This window comes from Topomyia yanbarensis, chromosome 2 (genome assembly GCF_030247195.1).
Source record: "Topomyia yanbarensis strain Yona2022 chromosome 2, ASM3024719v1, whole genome shotgun sequence".
In the NCBI taxonomy this organism is placed as follows: Eukaryota; Metazoa; Arthropoda; class Insecta; order Diptera; family Culicidae; genus Topomyia; species Topomyia yanbarensis.
This window is the reverse complement of record NC_080671.1, coordinates 25,473,587-25,492,052: the sequence shown is the minus strand read 5'-3', so window position 1 is coordinate 25,492,052 and position 18,466 is coordinate 25,473,587. Positions and strand designations below refer to the sequence as shown.

Genomic DNA, 18,466 nt, shown 5'->3' with positions numbered 1-18,466 from the left:
TATGGAACAATGCAATTTGTTCAAAGTGGCGTTTAGGTCACTTTTGAATACAATGACAGTCGAGGAATAATATCCATGACCAGCCGTTTGCTTGTTGCTACAAGAATGTTTCCGTTTTGGAATTAGCGTCGATCTAGTAGCTAAGTCGTACTGTCAGATACTGAAGAGACGCTCTTAAAAGCATGCCATGAAAATGCGAAACATTTTTTTGTTTGAAAAAATCAACTAAAAATGCAAAACTTAATACTTTGTTCACACTACAAAGTTAAAACACGTTATAATAATTAGCAACAAGAAAAATGTCATCAAGATAGCGTTAAAAAACGTTTTAACTCGTAGTGTGAACGTAGTATAAAATAACACATTTCGTATACTATCATCAGACATATCGTAGCACTGCATGTGTATTAATTGCAAAAAACAAACGAATAACTTACTACTTCTGTTTTTTCTACATTTCCAGAAAGCAAAGAAATTCTACACGGCCTAAACGGGTCTTTCAAGGCCGGGGAAATAACTGCCATCATGGGCCCTTCGGGGGCCGGAAAAAGCACATTGCTCAACATTCTCGCCGGTTACGTGTAAGTATATGATTGCTATTGTAGGAATGCTTTGTTTCTGTCTGTATTAATTATATGATTCGTAATCAAAGAGTAATCATCAACGGTGATCATCCAGCCGGCGATAATTGCTGGTAAATCACTGTACCGTAAAATTCACACCTTCCCGCTAAGCAAACTGCCGCGGGGCTTGCGCACGGATTACGATCGATGATTGTCACACCGATTAAAATTAGCTTATTTCATCCTGTGTCAAAGGATTCGCACCCACTATGTAAATTGACTTTGTGTTTGTGTGTTGACATTGAGCAGTATTTCATCATAATTTGTTAAATCTCGCTTCTCGGAATTCTTGGTGATGCAAACTATACTGTCACCACGTTTTCATCGAGAAAGTGCATATAGAATACAAAACAAACAGAACCGCATTATACCGTTAATATAACCGCATTTTCTCTGCTCCCACCCCGATTCTCCACAGCTCGTCCGGCGTTAGCGGTCTCGTTCAGGTTAACGGCAAGAACCGGTCGCACAATTCACAGAGCTTCAAGAAACTGTCCTGCTACATCCAACAGCACGATGCCCTGCGGCCCTGGCTGACCGTGAACGAGGCAATGAGTTGTGCCACCCATCTGAAGCTGGGCTTCAGCATCAGCTACGAGGAGAAAAAGAAGCTGATCGGAAAAATTCTTTTCATGCTGGGTCTCGAGCAGAAGGTAAACACTTCGACGGCCGATCTGTCCGGTGGGCAGAAGAAACGACTGGCGGTTGCGTTGGAAATGATCAGTAATCCACCGATTCTGTTTCTGGACGAACCGACGACCGGACTGGATAGTTCGTCCTGTACGCAGTGTATTTCGCTGCTGAAAAGGTTGGCCCAGGACGGTCGGACAATTATCTGTACCATTCACACTCCGAGTGCGCTGCTGTTCGAAATGTTTGACAAGCTTTACACCGTCACGCAGGGTCACTGTTTCTACCAGGGTCTGGTACGGGAGCTGATGCCGTTTTTCTCCGGCTTGGGATACCATTGTCCGAGCTATCACAATCCGGCTGATTTCAGTGAGTATTTTAATAGTTTCCTTAAAAAAAGAAGTTTTGAAATAATCGCTGTTTTTAATCGCTCATCAGTGATGGAAATCGCCGTCGGCGAATATGGTGCCGATGTGGGGAAGGTGATCAAAGCTGCACTGAAAAAGTACTACGAAATGAGCAGTGAATGCATCAAACTGGATCCGGTCTTTGACGATAATGGTGAGTTGACTTTTTTTTTCTTTCAAGAACCAAGAATACTAAATATGAACTTCTTCATCGAAGGCTGTATGTTGAGCAATATTTCTTCATTAGAGCGGATCATATAACTGCTAATCTAATGTACGCTGGTTAACCTTCACATTTAACGGTACGCGGTTTTTCCTCTTACTTGTTTCTCACGGCGTGATGGAAGCTAGATCAACATAATAAAGTTCGACGCGTCACCAATGCAAGTGCGGTATTTGAATCGCGATCATTCAACCGCACATTTATAACATGACTTAATTCGCATTTTTTCTCCACACACTAAGAATGCAATCAACTCCTATCCAATGTCCATGCGTCGTATGCTCCAATTTGTCGGTACGTGATGTTTAACGGCATCGGAATCAGTGGTTTTACCTCGCGTTCAACGAACCGCACTCATTTGGGCTGGAATAATTGCTTAAGGGCTTTATTTGCCGTACCGTTCGGAGCTATTAATTCGCTATGTCCACGAAGGTACTAACTAGAGAGGCATGCACAGAGCTATCGACCGGCACCAGCCACCGGAGCGAGTTGGTTTAGTCCTTCGGTTGATTCGTTGAACCTTCTTGTCACAAAGCGCACACCTTGAATGCGAATGAAGAAAAGCCTTCATCCATCCATTAGCAAGCTGCGTCAAAAGCAGTAGGCTCTGCATCGCTGTGACGGGTGATCAATTTAATACTGCAACGGGATGTGTGATTATTTTTCTTATTAGGTGTTCGTTTTATCAGGAAATGGGGAAGTCTTTTCGAATATCAATCTTTTGTGATAACAAAAGTAAAAAAATAAGTTTAATGAAATTGGGACTTTTAACAGAGGTATGCAAATCGGCACCGCACAGAGGAGTAACTAGAACAAATTCTTGGCCAAAACCAAAATATTTTTTTTTCGATTTTTTTGTTTCGTTATATTTATTTTACATACCTAAGAACCTACTGTACGTGGCAAAATAAGAAGTATATCAAAAATTGTTGAAGAATTTTTGCATGTATGCCCAATGGTGATATTTTAAGAGATATTTTAATCGTTTTCATTATATATTCAGTAAAATCGCTTTCTAGTGATGATGACTGTACTAAATAAGAAAATATTATTACAAACATAGTTCAACACAACCGTTTGTTTAACTTCAGCTTAAAACTAACTAAAAAAAAGTAGACTTACACCAACTTTAAAAAATACCTTTTTTAAACATTGTATTCCAAATTTGAATGATAAAAAAGTTACATTATACAAAACAAGATTCCAGCTATACAAAAAATTTTCGAACTCTTCCGATCTTGTCCGATCCACCAATCCCAAGCAATTTGAAAATATTAAATTTTTTACTAATTTGAGGTACACCGAAATGCTGTAGGGCCAAATATTATGTGTGCCAAAATGTATCTCTATGAAAATATGCCCAGGCGTCCCTTTTCTTCTCCCTTTCCCACTGATAAAATGTTTATGTAACTGGAAAAAACAAATGTATTCACAAAGATCACCTAGAAATTACTAGTATTCGAAAGGATATAGCAAATTGGCCTCTGCGCTGGTAGGTGGGTAGATGCCAAATTGTTCCAAAAACTAGCAATTGTCTATTTTTAGTTCATATTGAGGCATAATAACAATTGCAGCAGCAAATAATTTTGGCCAGGATTCGACCCCAATTACTCCTCTGTGCACCGGTCCAATTTCTAATTCTACTGAATCTTTAAACAGTTATTCTAATTTATGTTTGAAATTTCCCCATTCGTGAACAAAAATAGAGAATATTTCATCTACTTCGATCAGCAAAAGAAAAACTATCCAGTGGTATAACGTTTTTTGCTGTCAAATCTTTCGCGACAACGAAGCATCCAATTTCATCTTTTCGTGGTATAATGTTAGTTGATATTTTCTCGCGTAAAGTAGTAGAGGCAGCTATCCATTTTCAATGTGCACGTTTCGAGATTTCTATACTTTGGTGCTTGCCACGTCCTTACAGTCATCGGGGAAGGGAAGGAATGTTAGTGTAACAAACGTTATTACGGAGACAGTGTATACCTCTGTATCTCCACGTTGGCCTCGGGAAGGAGTTTTTGTTAGTAGAATGTGGTATTCACCTTGATAAGTGATGCGATCAACGCAACTCCCAGAAGTGTTATCGTGTGTTTATTGCTCTGCGCACAGAAAAAAATATTGGTAAAAATAAGAGTTTTTCACTCTTAGAAAAAAAACAACCAACGCAGACTTTTAGTTTAAAAATAAAACTTTTATTTTAATTACTATTCTTCATTAGCTTAAGGAAAACTTTTATTTTGATTGTTATTCTTGATTACTTTAAAAGTTTGACTTTCAACCTAATATTAGGCGTTGGTTGTTTTTTGCTAAGAGCGGATTACTCTTACTTTTACCAAGATTTTTTTTCTGTGTGTGGGTAGTCGGCTGCCGAAAATTTATGACAGATTTATCCTGCAGGTGTGTTGGTTCGAACTGTCGCATTTTTGTCCTGCGTGCTCCGATAAATCACCGTTTTTCTCGTGAATAAACCTTTTGCTTCGATTAAGTTATACAGGGAAGTCCCGATTATATCAGCCCCCCATTTTGCTTACCCCCTATTTTATCAGCTTCATGTAAAAATTGATAGTTGGTTGTTTGATGGGCTCTAGCAGACGAACCAAGTTGAATTCGAGTAAATCCTTTCTTGAGCATATTTTTCTTATCTTAGAGATCCGAAATATGCAAAAATAAATTTTTTATTTTTTTTTATTCGCTGTCAGACCCTCTTAAAGGAAATTTAAACTAAATAATCAGAAAGAGTTACAAGTCTATAACTAGGGACTAGAGAAGAATATTTTAAGAGCTTCGGTTTTATAAAAACGAAGAAAATGATTTGACCCGATTTTGTCAGTGTTCCTGTTTCATTAGCCTAAAATTCACCAAGGGGATGACAAAATCTGGTCTTCACTGTAGTGCTAAAGTAATCGTTTTGAGTGCACTAATTTGTTGTTTATAAATATCACGCGAGATCTAAGTTAATCCATTTCATTTCTCGCCGCCGAAATCCGACTGCGGTATTCACCATTGTTTCATCTATTTGTGCGCGGAAAAATATTGTTCTCAAAATCGAGACTAAGGCGCCATGAATTATGAAACAATCATCTTTTTACTTTACGAAAACAGGCTTATAAACATAAATCATGTGATACTCAGTTGCGTTTCGGCTTCGCCTCATCAGAAACCGACACTAACTTATTGTCGGAATATTTCATGCAACCCTGCATATGGTGTTGAAATTTTCACGTGAACTTTTTCACAAAATTTGGGTTATTTTATGAAATATCTAGTAGTTATCCAGCCACTAGCGGCTAGTAATAGGTGCGAGCAACATATATAGCAAAACTGTTAAGACCTCGAACATCTTTATTCAATTGATAAGATTCAATGTGATGTCTGGACAGAAAACGAATACTGCACTGAACACTAAAAATATATTATAGAGCCAAAAATCGTGTACGTGATGTAGTTCATAAAACAAGATACCGCAAATCAATCACGCTTCTATGATCCATTTCATTTTGTCACGTTACAACGAGTAAAAAATCCGATAATAATTAAACATGAACATGAATCACATTACTGCACGTGTCAATTTCGAAAGGGAACTCAAGAATAAAATATCACGATAACGTGCAGATAAATTACGACAATCGTGACTAAGATCATGAAATCATTAACATAAATTACACTACCCCTGACTAAAATAAAACTCGTGACAATGATTCTGAAATCATGAACACAAATCACTCTACTTGTGAATAAAATATCACGATGACGTGAATATAAATTACGGAAATCATTACTAAGATCCTGAAATCAAGAACATAGGTACATAGAACACACACCACTCTATCAGAAAAATCCAACACGAAACTCGTGAATAAAACAACACGAAAACGGGTATATAAATTACGAATATTGTGACTCAGGCCCTGGAATCGTGAAGATGAATCGTGCAACTGCGCGCCAGAAAAATCCGATAGTAAGCTCATGAACAAAATATCATAGAAACGTGATGAGAAATTACGAAAATCGCGAAAAAGCTCCTGAAATTATGAATATCGTTAAACTTTCGGTTCTTTTAGTTGATATACTTTATACAAACCGGTGTATCCTCAAAGTATGAACAAGAATCACAACGAAAACTAAACATGTCTAGAGAACAACCACAGGAACCCAACCAAACATTGCAATGTACAGTTCTGCGGGAACTAGTTTTTTTTAATACAGAGTTTCATAAATACGAGGTTTATTATCCATAAATTCAAGAACTTGGTCACGATTTTCGTAAATCGTTCAGTTTAGAAAATCGTGATTTTTTGTTCATGAATTTATTAACGGTTTTTTTTCGTGTGCTGTAATATACCAAAGTAATGAACCAGCTAGCAAATAAACCGTGTGAAAAATGCAAAAAGGCAATTGGTGAATCTGACCTAGCAGTATGCGAACTTGAAAACATATTTTTTTATTTAATTTATTTATTTATTTATTTATTTATTTATTAGAGCAGTACACATTAGCTCTTTCTCAAGTAGGCGCAAAACCTGCTTGTCTTTTCGTGCCAACAGATATAATATAATCCAAATTATGCACAACATACTTAAAATTAACGGCATGACTACATTAAAATAATAATAAGATATCAGTACATATGACATAATGGGTCAAGTTTTAAATATATTTAAAAATATTGTAAAGAAATCTCAGGTATAAATAATCAATCAATAAAATTCAGCTCAGGACAATGCAATGTTTGATGTGAAACAAGGCATTACTAGTTGTTAGCCTTCCTATGATTATTTCCTGCGAGTGCAATAGTGGGCGCTCGTCTTCTAACAGCTGATGAGGTGTGCATGATTTTTACGTTTGTTTTGATCGGCTGAAAAAAGTAAAATAATTCGTTTTATAAATCATGCGATGGCGTCCATGATTTGGATACGTATTCAGAATCGACACAAAAGGAATATAAGGTATTGCGTTTCAACCAAATTGTTTTTCGATGTGGTGAAAATTTGCACACCTAGGAGGCAATAATTGAATCGATACGTTACTGATAAATGAGTATTAAATAGATGTTTAAGAAACAGTACAATTATACTTTAGTCTGAAGATGGTTATAGACAGCGATGTCACATGCTTTTGTGAAATGCCTTTAAAATAACAATTAAATTATCTGTAAAAGTCTGCAGATGGTTGTGGTCCTAGTTACATTAGAATGTTAATTTAAAAGTAGATTGAAAATGGAATACTATTGTAAAGGCATTACTCGTATTACAGTACAGTTATTCTAGTGCAATTTTGCTAAGCACTAGTACTCTTTTTAAAGTCTGCAGATTTCTGGCTACGTAGGCTGTAGGAGACTATCAAAAAGACTATGTAAAATACAGACATGTCTGTAAATCTGGCATCGCTGATTATAGGTAAAGCATATAAAATAATAATTATCATCGATCACTTTGATTCGTTGTTGCACATTCGCTTCGTTTGGAAACGAATGAAAATCTGCATTGAATGAATGGGTGGGCAGTTGGTTCGTTTGACGTTTATCTGCGAGCTGCAGCGATGCCAGATTTACAGACATGTCTGTATTTTACAGACTTTTGATGTCTCCTACAGACGTAGCCACAGATCTACAGACTTTTAAAAGGGTAATAGTTTTTAGTAAAATTGCACTAGAATAACTGTTTTCGAATACGAGTGATTCCTTCACAATAGAATTCTACTTTCAATCTATTTTTAAAGTAAAATTTTAGTGTAACTAGGATTTACACACCCATCTACAGACTTTTACACACATTTTAGTTATTCTTCTACAGGCATTTCAAAAAAACATGTGGCATCGCTGGCGAGCTGGGAGATTCTAGGTCGATGGCTTTACAAAAGTTATATGGATTGGAACGAAAACTGTTGCTGGATTTGATGAAGCAGTACCAGGACTTCATGGATGAGTACGAGGGTATTTTTACAGGATTCAAATTATGCAAAATAGTTAGTGGAAAAACAATTGACCGAGCGGAATGGTGCTTTTGAAAAAGTGGCTGTGGTTTTTTCACTACGCAGTTGTGTTGTGTGCCCCGGGACAGTGTGGTGGTGTGACGAAAAATCACCGCCACTTTTTCAAAAGCACCATTCCGCCCGGTCAATTGTTTTTCCACCAACTATTTTGCATGATTTGAATCGTGATAATCTAATAAATCGACTGATTTTCTTCTTTTAGAGTTTAATAATTGTTTTATATGGATGAACCGGTGACAAAGTTGAACGCATTTTTTCCAACGCATACTATCAAGCGTTCAATTCGTTTAGATACTTACCGAAAGTTTTTTGAACCTTAAGTGGTACTTTTGCGACCTTTAAATACCACTACTGAGTGTCGTGTTCTAGAGTAGACAACTATCACCCATGTCACGGTCCTAAAGGTGATCATTCGGGTGGTTGAGTTGCAGCATTTCGGTAAAGAACTAACCATTCTTAAGTTCGGTGAGTACTGAAAAGATTCTGTACGATAAACCCTTTTATGGATGATTGTGTGATTCGCTTCGGTGGACGCCTTCGACATTGAAATTTGTCCTACGGCGTCAAGCATCCGTGGATTTTACTAAAAGATGGTGTAAATGTGAAGCGTTCAATTTAAACAGTGCATAGCGGGACCGTCTGCACATTGGCTTTCAGTTTCGTTGTCAATTTTGGATTTTGGAAGCTCTGCTTTGCGCAAGATGACTAGAAATTGTGTACGGTGCCTCATATTAAAACCTTCATGTGCAGGACAACTCACGTGGGATCTTTCGGTAGCAAGATGTCTGATATGTCTGGGTACTAAAGGCATTCACTTGGAGGTAGTCGAACATTTTTGTTGCCGCATTGTTACGAATTGTGTCTAATCGTGCCGTCCCTGTGCAAATATTTCCTGGCAACGGATCAAACTTCGACGGAGTTCGCAACGTGAATTGTGGTGCCTTTGCAAAAATCGAGTTAAAAACACATAGGTAATCAGGTTTTCCAGTTAAACCCTTTTACAGTAGCTGAATATTCGGTATTGATCTATCATATTGGGGCACAGTTCAATTTTCGGCCAGTGGATGCTGCCTCAGATGATCCTTCAGAACTTTACATTTTATGATCGACAGGCCTTTGATTGCCATTCCGGAGCCAAGATGGAGTTCATGTTAATCGGCTTTTCAGGTTGCATTATGTACAGCGTTAACGTGAAAAGTTCTGGAAGTTCCCTTGAATATCTGCAGCAAATGCAGATATGACGGAAATTGAACAGGAGGAAGGAATATATTAAAACTGGAACGGTGGCGTAAATGCCAGCTGATGCTTCAGCATTGGAAATTGGCACCGTTGCCGATATTGGAAAATCAGCCTATCAAAAAGTACTGATTTTTGATACTAATTTTGTGTGTGATTATTTTAAAAGATGTCATTTTTCCCGGGACTGTCGGAACCTTTTATGGTGGCGAATATGGCCAACGGGACTTCGAAGGGGGGTATAGAGAAAGGTTGATGGGAGGTGCAACCAACCACATTTTACACCTATCAAATGGAACTTGGTTTGTGACAGGCTTCATTTTACTCATCTTTGCAACGAAGAGATAGAGAAATATTTTACCCCCATATAACATGAGTTTTATTTTGGTGCGCATTTTTTGCCCAGTGACTAGGAGAGCAGAGAGAAACCACATCCTCTCATTGCTGAATCCTCTTGCTTATAACAGAGTAAACCTTTATTAGATGCTCTGCTTTTAGCTCATCATAGTCTGGTGGAGCAACGGAGATAAATTGCTCAGTTGACAGATGAGAATAAAATAGTTTCCTCTTTACCCTCAGGGGAACCAAATTTAGGTCACTTCACATCAGTGTTCAAATATTTCACTCGGCTTTCATGATAAGTAACCATGTTTTACCTTCTGGGAATAGTAAAGATGTTTGAATTGGGAGCTCCCAGTTCAGCATATTTCGGATTTTTTCTTGGCACAATAAAGGGATGAGTTGAAATATTGTTAAAAGGGATTTAAAACATATGTATTGAATCAGAAAAATAATTTTTTCTAGTAATTTTATCACAAGATGGCATCTGTGCAGCATTTCCCCCCTATGCGAGTTTTTTAGGTAGAGGTCCACGGCCTGAAAACTATCTCGCGTAATTTTAAACCTAGAGTCAAAAAAATGTTTTTTTATTCCTTATGACAGTAGTAAGCGACTTACGAAGGATTTTTTTTTTTCGATATTTGGCTTTTTCGCGAAATGGCGCACTATTCAGTGAAAAAAACGCCGAAAATACCATTAAAATCGAAACAAATTGTTAATTTAACAAAAATTAAGCAATATGAAATTAAAATCCTACGCACGTTGCTGGAGAAACCATTTCGAATATGCTGTGAAAATTTCAAAACGATCAAAAGCCATTTGTTCGAGTTGCATTTCCGGCCAACTCAAAAAAGTGGGTATGAGGTTAACACAAGAGGCGTTGCGGAAGAACTGATAATTTGAGCATTTATATATCGTATTCGTCTTTCATTTTTTGGGATATAATTTTTAGACTTTTAAATAAAAATTCGACGTTTTAAAAATTCTACGGTGGGGTAACCACTAAAATGCCAATTAGACTGATTTAAGGGGTTACATATAAGTAGCGTAAAAGTGAGCTAAGTTCGTGATTTTTTAAAGTTTTTTATGCAAATTTTATCTGAATAGGCGAAAGAAAGTTCGTTGGTAGCATTACCGAAGATAGAAAACACAAGTTGAATTAAAAAATATATTGAAGGTTGTCGGAGTTATGGTGCATCCCCCAAAGCATGTTTTTTGGCAAAGGTTTGTGGTGAACGCTCTCCAAGCCGAACCGCTCAACAGAAAATCAAAAACTAAAGATTATTGAAGCGAAATGTATTGTGGTGTACTTAATTGGATCGGTTTCCTAAAAGAAATTTATTATCTTACAAAAAAAACATATTGACCAAAAAATTGAGTTCTTCCGTGTTAAAAAATTTAAACAAAAATTTATTGCTAAGAATCGAAAATTTTTAGATGAAAAAGCAACCGTTCAAGTACACGAGAATGTAAATACAAACAATTCAAAACAAAGTTTATGTAAATCGCGCTGCAAACGGCTGTGATTAAAAATTTAATGGTTCGATCTGGATGAAATTTTGCACGGATATTTTCAAAAGCCCCTTAAAGGATATTGAGACTACTTTCATCGTAATTATATTATAACCCTACTCATTTGAAACCTTTACTTAATCGGCGTCTGCCATCTTTCTTCATCACATTGTCGCAAATGGCAGGGTGAAAATTAGAGCACTCGAATAAAATTTTCGTTGCATTTAAACACCAATATTCTACCTTAATCCAATCATTGTAATAATAAAACCAACGTTGTCTTCAAATCATTCTCAAATACATGTTTAAAAAAAGGGTCCTAACATTAGTGTAATGCTCAAATGTCTATTAATTTGCTCTACCGAACGTGCATAGATTACACACTTAGTTTGAATTAGTGAGTAATGCAAAATTTTACTTGGGTTTTGATAGTCAATTTAATAAACCAATTCTGTTACCAACTCTCCGCAATATTCTCTTTTTACTCAATCGTGAAAAATACTCAGAAAATTTTCAGATGGGGATTGCTGACTTGTTCTGCAATTTGATCATTAAATTTGACGAATTGGTAGTGGAAGTTAATTTACCAGCTTTTTAATGGTTGCACAGAAAATTAAAAGACGATCGAAAGAAAGCCCGGGATTTCTTAAGACAAAACATTCTCATTATCAAAAAATCGCTTGTTCGCAAAAATTATGAATAATTATCAATAAAGCCGAATTATTTCCACATTTTCGCGATTGAAGCTACACTTCCTTGCACTATCAGGCTTCTAATTATCACACTTGCGAGTCAAATCCTTTATACAAAATCGTCATGTGTAAAATTGCCTCAAATGTAATGACGACCAGAAAAATTTCACTATAACTGCTTTTTTCCTGGTTTTTGTTGAAAATTCATGGTTTTAAGAAAGACTAAGAAGTATTCGCAATGTTCAAACACGTCGTGTTAATGTTTTTCTCCGAAAATGGCAGATGGTTTGTTGTACATGATTTGTAAGTTTTTGACGAGATTCTATGATGTTTAACTTTTTGCCGAACAAGTCAGTTTTTTACTGCATAGTGGATAATTTACCGAAAAAAGCAAAAGTAATAATAAAGTCAATTGAAAATATTCCAGGTTTTAGCAGCAAATTATTCGTTATTTAATTAATTAACTACCAAAGTCGCTGAAAAATGAATACACTTTCGCAATTTTTTAAATCAATTGCTGATCTCCGTTAAATATTACTGTGCAAATCGTCAAATGAAATTACCGAACAAGTTTGGGTTTGCTTAGTGTGTACATATAAATGGCTGGTTTGAATATGCAAAGCCTAAATAAAGCACTCATTTGATATAAAATATCGCCATTCTGTTGATTTTGAAACCATCTTATTTTATTGGCATTTTTTTCAAACATGCTCTTTCTGTAACTGAGCATCTGATGATGAACACTCCCTCTTGAATTGGGCGAGAATTAATACTTTACCATCCCCCCTGCGTGGTAGAGCTATATGTGTGAACACAAAAAAATCTCTTAATTCTCGAGAGCGTGTTCTCTCGCTTTCGGTGGGAGCTGGTAAACAGCCCTACTGCGTTTTACTGCTTGCAAGAGAGAAAATGAGCTAAAATCGAGAGCAGTAAGGAAGCCTGGTTTGTGAAAATCAGTTCAGTACACAACGAGCAATCGATATGACTTTACTTCTAGAATATTTCCGAATTCTGGGACTTCCGGAATTGTCGAGAGTGGACAATAACTTCAAAGAAGCTTTGATTGGCCATAAGTGATCTAGCTCTGCAAATTGAAGTAGTTTGATGTCCATTTCAATAGATTTTGAACATTATTATTACGATTGTAACGATTGTAATGAGTTTATATGGGAAATTCCCGTACTAACCAACCTATAACTGCGGAACCAAAAGTCAGATCTGAATAATATTCACCAGCATTCAATGGAATTCATTTGAAATCAAGTTTCTAAAAATCGGTAGTGAATCCGCTGAGATATAAGTAACTTGAAGCTTGGCAAGTTCCCCGGGGGCATCAAGAACCGTCGGCCGATGTGATCAAAGCTACTTGATCTAGGCCCACCAATTTAAGTAACTTTGCATACATTTTAATATGTATTTGGACAACATGAAGGTACCAATTTATATGGGAATTCGTTGTATGACCGCACTCTTCAACCCATAACTCCGGAACCGGAAGTCTGATCAGTAAAAAAAATTAATAGCAGCCGATGGGAAGATTTTCATTTGAGGCTAAGTTTGTGCAAATCGGTACAGCCATTTCTGAGCAATAACAGTAAATATAAATGCGAATTACACTCGCCAGTAACTGGATTCGTAAGGTGCTACTTCAGGAGTGAGTGATTTTCGAGTTCGTGTCAGGTTATCAAATTTTAAAATGCTCGGGTTCATTTTGGCCCCAAAATCCCATATTTTTAATGATTTTTCTGCTCCGTGACGCAAATCATACATATTTTGTAGTTTTTCTAATGAGACGTTGGGGTTATAGGGCTTTTTGTCATTCATATTAAATTTTATCATTTTCTCATACATATATCTCTATTATTCTTCAATCAATTTTCATAAAATGTAACTTGTTGAACGTGTAAATTTCAGAGGAATAAAACAAAAATAAAAACGTTAGAGTTAAAATTCAGAAACATCAAACTTTTTGATATTTACTCTACAAATCTCATTTTTTCATTATTTGTCCTAATACCTTAACTTCTCCTATTTTTCCAGGAATGAAAGTTTTCTCATGTGATTCCTAAGCATATTTAACACTAAAAGTAGTAAATCAAATAAGAATTTTGTTGTTAAATGGAGTTAATATGTGCGATTTTATGATAAAAATGTGAAATCGACACTATATGTCAGATAATTTGATATTCCTGAATTTTATCGATAGCGAATCTATTTTTGATATAATCCTAAGGATTTTCCACATTCAACAAGGTATAGTTTATGAAAATTGAGTGAAGAATAATAGAGATATATGTACGAGAAAATGATGAAGTTTATTATGAATGACAAACGGCCATTTAACCCCAACTTCTCGTATTTGGACAAAGGTCAAAAAGGCTTCGATCGATTTTTGAGATTTTTTCACATTAGAAAAACTACAAAATATGTATGATTTGCATCACGGAGCAGAAAAATCATTAAAAATATGGATTTTGGGGCCAAAATGACCCAGTACCCCACTTTTCCGTATTTTCCTAGAAACAAAAATATCTCCATTCAAATACTAAGATTATTTCCTTTCAAAAGAGGTATAAATTGTAATTTTCTGATTGCTACTTTAAAAGTTATAGCATTTAATGTATTTTTCCTCCATATTTTCCCATACTATCAATTTCAAAAAGTTTCAAGCGAAGTGGGCGGGGGTCTAAAATTGTCTAAATGATGTGAAATTTGGCATGTGAGCTTACTTTGACATTTGTCACAATATGAGAGGGGGGGCCTTTGAGAATTGAAAAAAAAAATTTTTTTTTGCAATGCCCTAATGTACAACTCGGTAAAAGAGGTTCAATGTTGGTTTCGCTTAGTAGTAGCCAATCGGGTAACGTTCCAATGAAAAATATAAAGAGAACAAAGAGATAGAGTACGACTGAAGGATATTCTAAAATAAATGAGTCAATTTCTCAAGAATTGCAATTTTTGCAGTGATCATCAATGCTTGTTGCGAGGATTTCATAGATTTAGAAAATTTACAAATTCAAAAAAAAAAATCATGAATTTATTTTTGGATAGTTTGGTTAGTAGGCGTTTGGATATAAAACCTCTAATTCAAACTAGTGTTGAACTATAAACTTCATGATTTAGTTTTACTTTGGATATTTACCCTCCTGGCAGTCGCAACGGTGCATAGAGTTCACCACGTACAGAATCTTTTAGATCACCCGCGAATTAGGTGTAATGCTACGCTAGGCATTAGAACGAGTAATATTGATCATGAACATGACCATGATGACCCTACAATTCGTAGTTGCTACTCCGTGATTGATCAGAACAAGCGAAATTACGCAAAGGATTAACGAATGGGGCCTTGGAGTTGCTATCCATTCTCAATATGAACGTTTCGAGAGATCTATACTTTGAAATGCCAATAACGGCACCGGCCACGTCCTTCAGGTCATCAGGGAAGGGAAGGAATGTTAGTGTAACAAGCGTTGTGATGGAGACCGTGTATACCTCTGCATCTCCATGTTTGTTTGGAGTTTTTGTTAGTAGGATGGGGTAAAGATACATACAAATCTGGATTCACGTTGATCAGTGATACGATCTATGCAGCTCTCAGTAGTGTTAGCATGTGGCTATTGGTCTGGGCAGCCAGCTGCCGAGAATTTGTGATAGATTTATCGTTTTGTGAATTAATTTTGAAATACACGAACGATTTTATCATTGCTTGCTTTTTCATTCCGGCGAAAAATAACATTCCAAAAACAATATACAGGTCGGACTCGATTATCCGGGGATTTGAAAAAAATCTCACCCCGGATAATCGAATCACCCGGATAATCGAATCAAACTTTTTTTTTGCGTTATTTCATGAATTTAAGCTTCATTCGTGGAGAAATTGGAAATAAAATGACCAGGGCAAATTTTCCTATTATGGTAAATGTACCTATTTTGGCCCTAGTCGATTTTTCAGACTTTCAGGATGTGATTTGCATTTTCAGTTGGTTTTCATTTATTATTCATATTGGTAACGAGTTAACGATATGTATCAGTTGTTTATAGCTATTTGTACAAGAATTCTAAGATAAACTTTTTAATAAGGTGTGTCTTTTGCAATACAAGTCAAACTCGATTACCCAGGGCTTAGATTTTCCGTGGTAACTAATTCGATTACTCGAATACCAGAAAAAAATAAAGTTAGTAAGTAAACTGGGGGTCGTCTGTTTCTCGGCTCCAGTTTCATTTACGTGGAGTGTCACATAGCACAGCTAACATGTCTAGTAATTCTAAATAGAAGAGTGCGTGTTGCGCACCCACAAAGAGATCCTTGTCCTTGTCCTTGTAGCATCATTTAGTTGACCAATACTGGATTGTCAGGTAATAACTACGCGTGTAGTCTTCGCAAACTGTCCCACTCATACTTGTCACTAGCGAAGGACTACCAGGTTCCCGGGCGCCTCAGCGAGAAGTACTCCTGCGCCCTCTTTACATAGCCTATCATCCATCTTTGCTTGAGCTACCCTAGAATTGAAATCACCTCCAGTGACGGCCGGGTCTCTTTTCAGAATCTCGTTAACCGTTTCTTGACCAACTTTTTTCTACCGCCAATAGGGTCCCAAAACTATTTTTCATTAAAACTGTTGGCGTCAAGAAACACGAAAAACCTGGTTTAAGAAAGATAGGTGCTTCTTTTGCAGCTGCTCAATATTTACCTTTCGATCTAGTGCAATTGCATAAAAAAGGTAATTGAGGGCAATCTAAATTAGAAAGTTTCAGCAGTTTTCAATAATATTCCCAGGCTAAGAAAATATTCCAAAATTTCATTTCGCCATTAACAGAAACTATCCCTGGCAGCACTGCTTCAGCGGAACCCAATCAGATTAATTGTAATAACTTCTGTTCTAATGCTAATATTTATAACTTTTAGTGCTCAAATGAAAGATCTTAGTCGCAGTTATTAGCCTTACTTCACGTTGTGTAAACCAAAAGTCATATAGAAACATGGTTGTTCATCAACCAGAAGGGCACGAACGGGTTAAAGATTCTATTGGAATTCTGAGCATAAATCACTTATTGAAGGGGATAATGGGAGAAGAGCAATATTGTTTGTGTCGAAGTCGACTGGAACTCAAAGCAGGATATTCATCAGGACATTACACCGGATTCCAATGATAATAGGACCATGATTCTGTCAGTATCTGGAATAAAGCATAATCTTCAGCGGAATTCTATCTTGAGAAAGATTCCACTAGACATTTAAGAAGTTTTTCTCTAGAACCCTGCATCAAAATTTAGAGAAAAAATCGTAGAAATACGGATAAATATTGAATCGAAGTTCTGAAATAGATTCCATTGGGATGCTAAGAAAACTTCGATCAGAATCTTGAAAAGTATCCCAAACAGAATCCTGAGAAGCATGTCATCATAATCCCAAGAGATAGCCAGAAACCGACCGAGCAATGTAGGTATATTGACGTTTTATGTGGCCTACAGTAACCGAAGTATTACGAGAAAAATGTACTTTTAGTGTAAAATTAAAAAGTTACATATTTGGCAATATTGGCATTAAAAACTTTTCATTTTTTTTGAAATCCCTAAACAAATCTTAAAAAAAAAATATCTCGCTGATTGATTCTAGTGCAAACAGTACTAGAGATATAATCCGAAGAAAAACATTTTTTTAAACAATTTGTTGAAATTAACTGTTATGTGTCCAACAAAAAAAACCACCTATAACAGGCCAACGAAGGTACCAGGGTACCCAAAAATTAAAATGCTCATAACTATGGCTTCCTTTAACCGATTTTGACACTTGATGTTTTAGATTCAGGAACTCGTCCACTTTTGGATTCTGTAACATTGAACCCAATGAATGGATCTGGTTCTTGGTAATCCAGATTTTCCGGAGTAATGTCCCAGTACTAGGGTATGATTTGTAAATTTAAATAATGCCCTAGCAAAATGAGTATCAAAACTCTTCAAATTGTCTCGGAAGTTTGTTATTTATTGTTGCGGGATCCTATGGTAGTTTGAAAAATGGAATTGGAATGGAATGGCCATTCACGGCCCTACGGGAACCTGCTCCGGAATGTCTGTTTCGGGGTGAAATCACCAAATGGTTCCAATACCACGAGGTACAGCCTATTGATGCTATGCCAAGAATTTTGATACCCATATTGCTAGTATTCCATTGAAATTCACAAATAGTATCCAAGCACTGGAACATGCTTCCGGAAATCCGGATTCCCGGGAACCGGTTGGAATAACCCGATTCATTTTTATCAAGTTTAAAAGTGGATGAGTTCTTGAATCCAAAACACCCAAAAGCATCAAAATCGGTTGGAAATTACCTTAGTTATTGGCATTTCAGTTTTGGGGGTACCCGGGTATCCACGTCGGCCTGTGACATAGTAAAACATTCAGGAGACCTTCCTCACTCCCTTCTTACTATATCAAAAACATTATTATCCCAAAAGCTTGACTTAATGAAGTTCTAATATGTCACAAAGTTTCAATTTCCAGCTAAGGATAAAACATCGGAATTTCATTATTTGTAACCTAAAAAGGTATCCGGGTACCGCGTCGGACACATAACAGTTAAGAGTGTTCCCATGGACTGAGGGGCTGTTTAAACGACACAACAATTTAGGTTATTATATATTATCTCTAAATGAACAATTTCTTCAAAACTGGTTCCAATCCATGATGGTCGATTCCAAGTTTTGTTTTTTTAGGTCACTTTGCGCGGAATAACCCATATATAAGCTATTTTTGAGGTAGGTTAAAATTTGAGAGGAGGTTTACCCTAGACCCCCCAATTGCCCGAAAAAA

General features: G+C 36.5%; 1 protein-coding gene across 2 annotated transcripts in view; it reads left to right on the top strand.

Moving 5' to 3' along the window:
* Positions 1-18,466, top strand: part of LOC131678782 (ATP-binding cassette sub-family G member 1) — a 159,759-nt gene that overhangs the window by 118,118 nt on the left and 23,175 nt on the right. For both annotated transcript variants that reach the window (XM_058959081.1, XM_058959082.1), the window contains 3 exons: positions 464-581; positions 1,042-1,622; positions 1,692-1,814. In XM_058959081.1, coding sequence (XP_058815064.1) covers positions 464-581; positions 1,042-1,622; positions 1,692-1,814 — 822 coding nt within the window. The remainder of the gene's footprint in view (positions 1-463; positions 582-1,041; positions 1,623-1,691; positions 1,815-18,466) is intronic.